The 13,162-nt window shown below is 38.8% G+C and overlaps 1 protein-coding gene across 1 annotated transcript in view; it reads left to right on the top strand.

The window, feature by feature from the left end:
- The window catches only part of GLDC (glycine decarboxylase), a 95,443-nt gene that overhangs the window by 56,462 nt on the left and 25,819 nt on the right, over positions 1–13,162 (top strand). Inside the window, exon 16 of the mRNA XM_005906907.3 lies at positions 8,679–8,754. Within this exon, the coding sequence (XP_005906969.2) occupies positions 8,679–8,754 (76 nt within the window). The remainder of the gene's footprint in view (positions 1–8,678; positions 8,755–13,162) is intronic.

Here is a 13,162-nt window from a genome sequence, read left to right as displayed (position 1 = left end):
AGTTAAATAAGCAGGGTGACAATATACAGTCTTGATGTACTCCCTTCCCAATTTTGAACCAGTTCATTCGAGGGACGGTTCTTGCATTTGGCTGAACCCCTAGAATTCTGATTCAGTACACTTGGAGTGCGAGCCAAGACTTTATATTTCTCCCTAGTCCCCCAGGGATATTTGGGGATGTTGAGCTTGAAAACCACTGCTTTAAGGTGCTCTTGAGATATCAGAAAGGTTAGGTTAGCTAGATCCGTCCAGATATTTTTTGCCCAGAATTCAAAGGTTAAGCATAGAATTTATAATTTATGTCAAATTAGATAGAGATTGGTAAGAACATGTTGAGGGGGTTATATTTAAAGCTAATTGAAGCAGAGACCTAGATACTGTTGGGAATATTTGAGTTATGCAACAGAGAGTTTGATTGAATTCCTTCTGAGGTATGGAAGCATATCCTCTTTATCCTGCCTGTTTACCATGTTTTCTCACTTTATCATGTTTTCTTGAGAGTGGTCCTCTGAGGTTGCCATGTACTGATTCAGATCATTTTGACACAGTAGCTGTTTTGTTAATCCTTTTACTGTGATTAGTTTTACCATAATGTCAGTTTCTTAGCTAACATTTCACTTGGGTCATTTTTTTTATTCCTAACTACTTGAGGATGGTATTTTTAAAGTAAAGAAGGGTTTAACGAGGACCGTTTGGCATTAAAATGTTGAACATCAAAACATTATTTGTCACAAGACACTTCATGTAGTCTTCATACTCTGGCTCCCAAGCGCAGTGTGGTTCTGCAAGCCTTTTGCAGAGTCATGGTCCTATGAAATGTCCGGTTCCTCCGAGAAGGCCACTCCTGTGGACCTCAGATGCAGGCAGGACAGGGTTCTGGTCCTTCTCAATGTTCTCCTGAAGAGGACCTTGCAAGACCTCGGGTTCTTTTCATTCATCAACTTATCAAGACCACAACAACTAACTGCAGGCAATAGAGATCAAGCCCCGAGCCTTTGGAGTGGGTGCACTGACTTCAAGACCCTAGACTACCAGAGAACTAACCCTAGGAAGTACCAAATGGTGAGAACTCACACAAAAGAAACCACTTGAATACAAGACCCAGCATCACCCAACCACCAGTAGCACCCTGTGCATGACCCCTCATCTAAACAACAAACAAAACAAAAATACAAATCCAATCATCAGCAGACAGGAGTGCCACCTCACTCAGCCTTGTCCATCAGAGGAAAAACAAACAAACACAAACAAAAACTCAGCACAAATCTCACCTTATACCAAGCTTACACAAACCACTGGACCAACCTCAGGAAGGCAGAAACCAAAAGGAGGAAATAATTAAACCTTCTTCAAGGAAAGAGTTCAACTTTCCTTGAAGCTTGGGAAAAGGAGACCCCAAACACAATAAGTTAAAAAATTAATGAAAAGGCAGAGAAATACTACACAAATGAAGGAGCAAACTGGAAACACAGAAGTCCAAATAAATGAAGAAGAAATAGGCAAACTAGCTGAAAAGGGATTCAGAATAATGATAGTAAAAGTGATTAAAAAAAAAACCTGGAAAACAAAATGGAGACAATGCAAGAATCAATTAACAAAGACCTAGAAGAATTAAAGAATAAGCATACAGAGACAAACAACACAGTTGCTGAAATTAAAAATACTCTAGAAGGAATCAATACCAGAATATCTGAAGTAGAAGATTGAATCAGTGAGCTGGAAGATAAAATGGTGGACATAACTTCTAAAGAATAGAATAAAGTAAAAAGAATGAAAAGAGCTGAGGACAGTCTCAGAGACCTCTGGGACAATATCAAATGTACCAAGATTTGAATTATAGGGGTCCCAGAAGAATAAGAAGAAAAAAAAGGGTATGAGAAAATTTTTGAAGACATTATAGTTGAGAATTTCCCCAACATGGAAAATGAAATAGTCAAGTCCAAGAGGGGCAAAGAGTCCCATACAGGATAAACCCAAGGAGAAACATGCCAAGACACATACTAATCAAACAAAGACTAAACACAAAGAATATTAAAAACAGTAAGGGAGAAGCAACAAGTAACATACAAGGGAAACCCCACACATTTAACAGCCGATCTTTTAGCAGAAACTCTGTAGGCCAGAAGGGAATGGCAGGATATATTTAAAGTACTGAAAGGGAAAAATCTATAACTAAGATTACTGTACCTGGCAAGGATCTCATTCAAAATTGATGGAGGAATCAAAAGCTTTTCAGACAAGCAAAAGTTAAGGAGAATTCAGTACCGCCAGACCAGCTTTACACAAATGTTTAAGGGACTTATATAGTGAAGAAATACAAAAGAAGAAAAAAGATCTATAAAATCAAACCCAAACAATTAAGAAAATGGCAATAGGAGCATATATGTCAATAACTACTTTAAATGTAAATGGATTAAATGCTCCAACCAAAAGACACAGACTGGCTGAATGGATTAAAAAAAATAAGACATATATATGCTGTCTATAAGAAACCCACTTCAGACCTAAAGACAAATACAGGCTGAAAGTCAGAGGATGGTAAAATAGATTCCATGCAAATTGGAAGCAAAAGAAAGCTGGAGTAGCAATCCTTATATCAGACAAATAAACCTTAAAATATAGAAAATTACAAGAGATAAGGACACTACATAATGATCAAAGGATCAATCCAAGAGGAAGACATAATGATTGTAAATATCTATGCAACCAAATAGGAGAACCTCAATACATAAGACAAACACTAACAAACATAAAAGGAGAAGTTGACAGTAACACAATAACAGTAGGAGACTTTGACACCCCACTCACACCAATGAACAGCTCATCAAAACAGGAAATTTATGAGGAAATGCAAATCTTAAGTGATACATTAGATGAGATGGATGCCACTGATATCTTCAGGACATTCTATCCAAATGCAGAAGAATATGCTTTCTTCTCAAGTGGATATGGAACATTCTCCAGGATAGACCACATCTTGGGTCACAATCAAACTTCAATAAATTTAAGAAAATTGAAATCATATCAAGCATCTTCAACTACAAGGAAAAAAACCTGTAAGAAACACAAACACATGGAGATTAAACAACATGTTTCTAAATAACCAACAGGTTACTGAAGAAATCAAAAAGGAAATCAAACAATTTCTAGAAACAAATGACAATGAAAACATGACAACTCAAAACCTATGGAATGCAGCAAAAGCAGTTTTAAGAGGGAAGTTTATAGCAATACAATCCTACCTCAAAAAATAAGAAAAATATCGAATAGACAACCTAACTTTACACCTGAAACAACTGGAAAGGAAGAACAGAAATAACCCAAAATTAGTAGAAGGAAAGAAATCATAAATATCTGAGCAGAAATAAATGAAAAAGAAATGAAAGAAACAATGGTAAAGATTTATAAAACTAAAAGCTGGTTCTTTGAGAAGATAAACAAAATTGACAAACCTTTAGCCAGACTCATCAAGGACAAAAGAGAGTAGAATCAAATCAACAAAAGTAGAAATGAAAAAGGAGAGGTTACAACAGACAGTGCAGAAATACAAAGGATTATAAGAGACCGTTATGAATAACTATATGGCAATAAAACAGATAACCTGGAAGAAATGGACAGATTCTTAGAAAAGTTCAACCTTCCAAGACTGAACCAGGAAGAAATAGAAATTATGGACAACCCAGTCACAAGCACTGAAATTGAAGCTGTGATCAGACCCTGAATAGCCAAAGCAGTCTTGAGAAAGAAGGATGGAGCTGGAGGAATTAATCTTCCTGACTTCAGATTATACTACAAAGCTACAGTCATCAAGACAATATGGTGCTGGCACAGAAAGAGAAATACAGACGAATGGAACAATATAGAAAGCCCAGAAATAAACCCATGCACCTATGAGTACCTTATTTTTGATAAAGGAGGCAAGAATATACAATGGGACAAAGACAGCCTCTTCAGTAAATGGTGCTGGGGAAACTGGGCAGCTACATGTAATGAAATTAGAACACTTCCTAACAACACACACAAAGATAAACTCAATGGATTAAAGACCTAAATGTGAGACCAGAAACTATAAAACTCTTAGAGGAAAACATAGGCAAAACACTCAGTGACATAAATCAAAGCAAGATCCTCTATAACTCACCTCCTAGAGTAATGAAAATAAAAACAAAAGTAAACAAGTGGGACCTGATTAAATTTAAAAGCTTTTGCACAGCAAAGGAAACTATAAGCAAAGTGAAAAGACAACCCTCAGAATGGAAGAAAATAATAGCAAATGAAGCAACTGACAAAGGATTAATTTCCAAAATATACAAGCAATTCATACAACTCAATACCAGAAAAACAAACAACCCAATCAAAAAGCAGGAAAAAGACCTAAACAGACATTTCTCCAAAGAAGACATACAGATGGCTAACAAACACATGAAAAGATGCTCAATATCACTCAGTATTAGAGAAATGCAAATCAAAACTACAATTAGATATCACCTCACACCGATCAGAATGGCCATCATCAAAAAGTCTACAAACAATGCTGGAGAGGGTATCGAGAAAAGGACACTCTCTTGCACTGTTGATGGGAATATAAATTGACACAGCCACTATGGAAGATGGTATGGAGATTCCTTAAAAAACTAAGGATAAAACCACCATATGATATGACCCAGCAATCCCACTCCTAGGCATATACCCTGAGGAAACCAGGGCTGGAAAAGGCACGTGTATCCCACTGTTCATTGCAGCACTATTTACAATAGTGCTAGATGCCCATTACAACAACCTAGATGTCCATCGACAGATGAATGAGTGAATAAAGAAGTTGTGGTACATATGCACAATGGAATATTTCTCAGTCATAAAAAGAAACACACTTGAGTCAGTTTTGATGAGATGGATGAACCTAGAACGTATTATACAGAGTGAAGTGAGTCAGAAAGACAAAGATAAATATCGTATTCTAACGCACATATACAGAATCTAGAAAAGTAGTACTGAAGAATTTTACTGGGCAGCAATAGAGAAACAGACATAGAAAATAGACTTATGGACATGGGGAGAGGGGAGGAGAGGGTGAGATGTATGAAAAGAGTAATGTGGAAACTTAATTAGCATATGTAAAATAGATAGCCAGTGGGAATTTGCTGTATGACTCAGGAAACTCAAACAGGGGCTCTGTAGCAACCTAGAGGGGTGGGATGGGGAGGGAAATGGGAGGGAGGTCCAAAAGGGAGGGGATATATGTGTACCTATGGCTGATTCATGTTGAGGTTTGACAGAAAACAAAATTCTATAACGCAACTATCCTTCAGTAATAAACAAACAAAAAACATTATGTATCACAAGAAATTAGTAATAGTGCTTCTTTTGAGGGAGTAAAACTGGTAAGAATTAGGGGCTTTTTTTTTTTTTTTTTACCTTAAGCTTCATCCCTTTTTTCATTGACGAAGTTTTTAAAAAATCAGAATGTATTACTTTTATAATACTAATTTTAAATTCATCTGTAAATTGGGTGGCATTATCCCCATGTGACGGATGGAGACTAAGATCCAGAGGAGCTTGTTGTCTAACTACTTGAAAAGGGACATCAGGTCAAGGAGAGCTTTGACATTAGAAGCAGGACTGATTCCTCTTTTTTCTTTTTCAGAATGCTATTTCAGTTGCTTTGTCTTTACATATAAATTTTAGAATAATCTTATATCTACAAAAATCTTGGTTTCATTGGATAATAATGCATATTTTAGCTTCCAAATGTTTCAGTTTTTGCAATGGGCTAGGTGTTAGATATTATAGATGGGAAGGAATTCACTTCATATTTAAATTTACAGTTTATCACTCAAAAAATCTTTTTCACAAAAATGTCTTTTTAAATGTAATATTTTTTAGGGACATCGTGTAGAAAACTTAAGAATTTCAGATGTTGTTACAAATAAAATAGGCCCACTGACTTATAGACAGCTTAAAAGAAAACTTCTCTGAAACTGCGCATTAAATGTGGCCATTGGTGTGTGAGCTACAATGGTGTGTTGACCTATTTAATGATTTTCTGAAGGATATCTAGAGAAAATTAAAACAAGAATAATTTAAAAAATGTATAAACCTGAAATTATAAGCACCTAAATTTTCAGTTATGATCCGTACATAACATGATCATTTTCTCTAGAGCACATTTTTAATACCTTTTGACTTGTATCAATACAACATCCCACTTTGACTATTATAAATAAAACATGCTACTGTTTTCTCAGTTCATGAATAGTATAATTCAGCTTGAATTTGGGTGACTTCTAGGATTCACCCTAAGTCATGAATTGTAGCATATTCTGCAGTCATGCAAAATGGGTTCTATGTTAACTTTTTCATAAGTTTAAAAACCATGCAGAAATTTAATTTTTATTTTATAGTAGATTTACAATGTTGTGTTAGTTTTGGGTTTATAGCAAAGTGGTCACTCTTAAGATTCTTTTCCTATTTGGGCCATTACAGAGTATTGAATCGAGTCCCCTGTGCTATGCAGTATAATCCCTTGGTTTTGAATAGGTGTCAGAAAACCACTATCCTAGCTGCCCTTCCACATGTAGTACTTTTCTGATGAGTTCTCAGTCTGGGTTATGCAGATAAGCAGATACTGTTCATAATGCTTTTTCACCAACAGGTGGCACTAATAATTCCCTTTATTTTCATAGTACCCCAGGAATAATCCTTATGTAGGATTTAGAATATATCTTTTGCAGTTTTTTGGAACATGACTGATTTTAAGAGTATCTAAGCCAGAAAACATCCAGCATTTCTGATCAAGTCTTTGGTATACTGCCTTTCTCTTAGATTACTGGCTCCTAGCTCCAGTCTCTTCTTTCCTTCTTTGATTGATCTTCCAACACAAGATGAGTAGAAGTCATGAGAAAAACACAGAAGGAAATACAAAATCCATTTTTAAATTAATTTTTATTGGAGTATAGTTCATTTACAATGTGTTAGTTTCCACTATACATCAAAGTGAATCAGTTATACATGTAAATATATCCACTTTTTTAAAAAATTCTTTTCCCAAATATTCCATTACAGAGTATTGAGTAGAGACAAAGTCCATTTGTTGAAGTCCTTTTCCATGGGCGAAATGATGACATTAATGTCGTCTGGACTGAAGAAGAACTCAGTTTTGAACAGATTGACTAAACATTTATTGCAGAGCTGCTCCATGCATAATAGTAGTCTATACATTTCCTGAGGTCAAAAAAAAAAATTATAAAATGCTTCGTGGTGACAGCAATAATGGTTCTCATTTACCTGTGTTTTGTCTGTGCACCATAGTGCCTGGCAAATAGGAAGTGCTTAATTCTGGAGCAGCTTACACTTATCATTATTCCTTAGCTCATCTAGTCTCTTCTGTTGCTCTGTGGCACCCACACTGTGGATTCACCACTTTGCTTTATTCCTCAGCCAGACTCCAAGCCTTGCACCTCCAGATGTTTTCCTCTGCTCTGTCCTCTTCTCATGCTGAGCCCTAAATTGTCAATTCTGCCATCTCCTGACACCGAGCCATCAATGTCCCTATACTAGTTTGCAGATATTTCAAATTCAGCTGGTTCTATCCCACCATTTTCTCAAAAAATGTTTTCTAGGGCTCAAGCTTAGCTTTTCATTTAGAAATTAAACAATTTATCTAGTTTATTCTTAAGCTTGTTCTTTTTTAGAGTATGATCTCATTATTACGGGGTGACCAGGAGGGATGGGTGCCAAAACCACTGGGCCTTCCACAGAGTCAAAAGATGGTGTAATTTTTTGAAATGGAGGAAACATGCATTTTGAATGGGATTAAAAAACCTATTACTCACTTCCTTTCCTTCCTGCAGAGAGTACTGAGAACATTAAGTAACAGTTTATGATTGACTCAGCACCCCTCCCTGGAATGTTAGTCATTAAGTGTGCTCTAAAAGTGGTGCCTTCAAGGACTGCTGAGATGGGTATGGCCAGCCTCTAGCTGCCGTGAGTATGTGGGGCTTAGGAAAGCTGACCCGAGTCTGTCGGGAATGGTACCACACTCAATTACACTCAATTAATTGTACTCAATGTACTATTCCTTTGCCGTATAATCGGATCATTGACTAAATATTTAGTGATATTAAGAAATTATTGTTCCTCATTTTAGGTGTGATAATTGCAATTATATTTTAAAAAATAATTCTTATCTTTGAAAGATACATATTGAAGTTTGAATTGATGAAATGATATGATGCTTGAGTTTTGCTTCACAATAATCTAGTTCAGAGTGAGAGGGTTAGTGAGGGATGTAGGTAGAAACAAGATTGACCATGATCTTTTAATTTTTAAAGCTGGGTAATAGGCACAATGTGGTGGTCCCTTACATTCTTCTCTCTACTTTTGCACAGTTTTGGAACTTTCCATAATGAAAATGATTTTTTTTAGATGTATGGTCCTGAGTGAGAGTTGAAATCCCATCTCTGAGTAGGAATGGGTGAGCTATAGTGCACAGACCAGGTGTTGTTCTGGTTGTTCAAGGCTTTAGGCTCACGCAGGGGTCCTAGGCGAGCTTACTGTTTTCTAGGAGGGACTTTGTGTCACATGTTGGTGAACATACAGCCCATACCTGATGAATACTGAATGAGTACATGAAGGCAGAGAGGCATAAAGCTCTGACCCTTTTCTTCGTGTCTTTGCAGCGGAGCCCAGGGGGAATACGCCGGGCTGGCCTCTATCCGAGCCTACTTAGATGCGAAAGGAGAGACACACAGAACGGTGAGCATCAACCACGTGCTTACCACTGGAGTGGGGTGCGGGGAGGTCAGTGGGTTCAACTTTAGGGTCCCTTTTGTTCTGAGGGACACTCCCTCCAAGTCTTCTTGGAAGAAGTTGGGGAAACACATAATCAAGAAACAAATGTCTATGGAGTGGCTATTACGATCCTTGCCTCTAAGACGTTTCACTGGACCATTTTGAGGAAAAACATTTTGAGATAAAAGTCTTCTTAAACCCAGTCTGTAAAAGTTAGCCAGTTGGCTGCAGAACTGCTGCCCCCAGGGAGCAAAGGGTGTAAGGGGAAGGAATGTTGCCATTCCAAGTCTCCCTCCTTGGCTCAGCCCTGGCCCCAGGCCTGGACAGAGGGCAGAGACCAAGCTTTCATTCTTCTATAACTCCTACTGTGCCTGAGCACAGTTCTTGCCCTATGTATGCTCAAAAAATATTTGTTGAATAAATAAATTCCTTATTAGTGATTCTCAGCTCTCAACAACAAAAGAAGGCATGGAGCAGAGTTCACGGTTCTGTTTCATCGTTTGCTGTGAGTTAGAGTCTAGTCTCCAGGGTCCAAACTGCTTTTGGAGGCCCTTGTGGGACCAGCAGGTGCTAATGGGCACCACAGACCTCCACTAATCCTGAGGCAGTGCCCTTAGCCGATGACCTAACAACACAGGCTTCAGATTGCGGCCAAAGGAGGCCTGTGTTCCTGGTGGTGGCCACGCTGACCTTGAACTTCATGAGCTGTGGAGATGGCATTAGTGGGTAGGAATCAGGAGCAAGTCACAAGCATCTGCCCAGCCCGGGAAGTTTAGAGAAAAGGGGGCTGGAGTCCTTCTGGCTGCACACAAAAGTAGGGTGCAGTTGGTGGTAGCCCAGTCTTAGTCCATTCCTAGTTTTATTAAAGATGGAAGATTATTTATGGCTAGTTACCTGGATTTTGCAGGGAAGAATTTAAATACTATTTTACTTTCACAAAATGGGAGGAAAAACTTTTTTCTCCCACCTTCTTGATATCTCAACTTTTTATTTTTTTTAACCTGGGTTTGAATTCTTCGATTTTCTAAGGAAGGGTTTTGGAATTAAAGTTGTTCTTTGGACCTCAAAATGTCAGTGCTTTCATAGAGTCAGAAAGGAGATGTTGGGATTCTGGTTATCCAATGAGAGGCTGCCAGATGACTGACATTTAGAGTTGCCTTTTCTATTTTTCCTCTGTGGCTTCCTTGTACTGAGTAGCCCCTGGAACTCTTTGTTATTCATGCTCTTTAACCATGAAGTTTCTGGGACTCCGGGAGAGGGAGCCATTCATTCTGTGTTACCATCTCCATGTTGTTCCTGCTTTATGGGGAAGCTGCTGGGATCTACACTGTGGTGCTTGTGGAAGGCCTGTGACCAGCTAGAAAAGGCCAGCTAAAATACAGGTTCTGTCTACTCTGTGACGCTTCCCATCCTGCACTGGTTCCTAGTTCTCCAGGCTGACCCCAGGAACTGTTTGTTAATGTCCAGGAAAGTGAAAGTGAAAGTGAAGTCGCTCAGTCATGTACGACTCTTTGCGACCCCATGGACTATAGCCCACCAGGCTCCTCCGTCCATGGGATTCTCCAGGCAAGAGTACTGGAATGGGTTGCCATTTCCTTCTCCAGGGGATCTTCCCCACCCAGGGATTGAAACCGAGTTTCCTGCATTGTAGGCAGACACTTTACTGCCTGAGCCACCAGGGTAGTCCAGTGTCCAGGAGCTGGGGGCCAAACCAGAAAGGTCACAAAAAAAGGATGAGAGACTGGGCCTGGGCAGAGTTCTCCTAGGTTTCCCAGTGGCTCAGAGGTAAAGAATCCACCTGCCAATGCAGGAGACCTAGGTTCGACCCCTGGGTTGGTTAGATCCCCTGGAGAAAGAAATGGGAACCCACTCCAGTATTCTTGCCTGGGAAATCCCATGGACAGCGGAGCCTGTCGGTCTAAAGTCCATGGATCACAAAAGAGTTGGACACTACTGTGTGACTAAACAACAGCAACAACAGAGTTCTTCTATGACACATGGATTCTTTTTAGCTCTTTTTCCTTCTTTGTTTTTTCCAGTCCTCCCTTCTATCTCAGTCCCCTTGTGTGTGATGCTTCTCCTGGCTCCACTGTTCACACTGCTATCACTGAAGTGTTAGGAGAGGTTATTCCACTGAAGGACAGAGAGGAGTGGGATGCTGCATTTTGAGGGTGGGTGAGGGAGGCAGGGACGACTACCCAGTCATTGAGCTTGTAGAAACAGAACCCTCAAGTTTGGAAATGTTGGCATCCTAAAGATTTTAATTTAACCTGACTTTTTAGTTAGAGAAGAAGAAAATGATTTATTATTCAAATAATCATGGAGGATTTTTCTGTATCAGAGATGTCTAAGACAGCTGCTCCCATATAATAGACTATCACAGAAACTAGTAAAATATATGCTGTTTTGCAAAAAAAAAAAAATGTGTGGGGAAGTCATATGCTATGGAACCTCCTGGATTCCTGATGATTTTTTTTATTTCAAACTGTTTTGGAAGTTATTTTCACATTTGCTCTTAGGTTAAATTTCAGAGGTTCCTAAAATGCAATGGCCAAATTCTTGATTTACCAGTTTAATTTGGGAGACTACAAATTATTTAACAAACACTTATGTAAAAATTCCATGTGCCAGGCACTATCCTAAGCACTTTATAATTATTACTCATTTGTTAGTCAAATACTAATTCAGGTTTGCTGATCAGTGATTGAATTTCCTATACAAAGGGCATACATTGACCCAAACAAACTAAAAAAGCACCACCAAAACCTCCCCCAAAACCTGTATGTATTTTTCTTTTCTCAGTTGCCTGGGCAAAGTAGTGGCCTTTGGGTTTTGGATTTGACCAGTGGTAAGAAATTGATTTCCCTTGCAAAGGATTTCTTCTCCTTAATCCTTCGCTCATGCGGCAAGTCTTTTGAAAATGAGCTATGTTGGGTCTATGCCAGGCACACTAGGGAGTTAGAAAAACACAGAATCCACCTAAATTGGCATAAATGAACCAAAGAGAGTTAGTGTTGGCTAAAATATCAAATCTAGGTTCTGTCCTAGAACCTAGGACATTGTCCTAGAACTTAGGTATTGGAAGTCCCTTCAGTACCACAAATTTTAAAGTGAGGATCCACATAGAAAATCACAAATGTCTAACAGCAACAAATCATTGAAAAAATGACTGAGACATTTTCTTCCTGCTAATCCTTATATCCCTAGACAGAGTATTAAAAAGCAGAGACAACATTTTGCCAACAAAGGTCTGTATAGTCAAAGCTATGGTTTTTCCACTAGTCATGTGCAGATGTGAGAATTGTACCATAAAGAAGACTAAGCGCTAAAGAATTGATGCTTTCAAACTGTGGTGCTGGAGAAGACTCTTGAGAGTTCCCTGGACAGCAAGGAGGTCAAATCAGTTAATCCTAAAGGAAATAAACCCTGAATATTCATTGGAAGGAGTGATATTGAAGCTGAAACTCTAATACTTTGACCACCTGATGCGAAGAAGCCAACTTACTAGAAAAGACCCTGATGCTGGGAAAGATTAAGGGCAGGAGGAGAAGGGGGCAAAAGAGGATGAGATGATTGGATGGTATCACTGACTCAATGGACATAAGTTTGAGCAAATTCTGGGAGACAGTGAAAGACAGGGATGCCTGGTGTGCTGCAGTTCATGGGGTCACCATTCAAAGAAGCGCTAACTGTCCACAGAAGAAGAACAAAGTCATTTCATCTTTGCCTCTGTTGATAGTTCTCTTTGGGTCACATGCATTTTGCTTAAATAGATGGCTTTGCTGTTTTTGAGGAAACAGCTGTTAAGTTAAATTTCCCCTTCATAAGCCCATTTTTATAATGCCCATCCGTTTTTCTTCACAGGGTGACAGTATTGGTTCTGGAATTAAAAACAAAAACAGAATTGTTTTCAGGGTTGACGTTGCTTCTCCTTACCGCTGTTGGAGGGAACTGCAGGGCGCCCTTTCCTGTAGTGTGGCATCATCAGATCACACAGAGCATGTGTCTTCACCTCTGCTCACACGATTTGGGGGCAGGAAATGAAAATGATTTAAACCTGGGAATTTTAGTATTATGCCCACCAGCCATTTTCCATAAAAATTCAACACATCTTTAAGCTCTTGAAATACTCTTTCTTGATCTCTTCAACTTGAGGTGGCACCCCCTCATTCTGAGTTCCTTTGGCACCTGTGGGCACTAGACTTTTTTTTTTTTTTTTTTTTTTTTGAGAACTTTCATTTCCCTAATTATACTGGCAACACCAAGATCCCTTTAGAAAGAGAGGAGTAGTCTCCTGACAAAGCAAGAAATGTTTCCTCCCAGCCAAGGAGTCTTATTTGACATGATGTAGTCCCTGTCTCGGAGAAGGCAA

The sequence above is a fragment of the Bos mutus genome, chromosome 8 (genome assembly GCF_027580195.1).
Source record: "Bos mutus isolate GX-2022 chromosome 8, NWIPB_WYAK_1.1, whole genome shotgun sequence".
NCBI lineage: Eukaryota > Metazoa > Chordata > Mammalia > Artiodactyla > Bovidae > Bos > Bos mutus.
The sequence above is the reverse complement of the archived record's forward strand: the minus strand, read 5'-3'. Positions and strand labels throughout refer to the sequence as shown.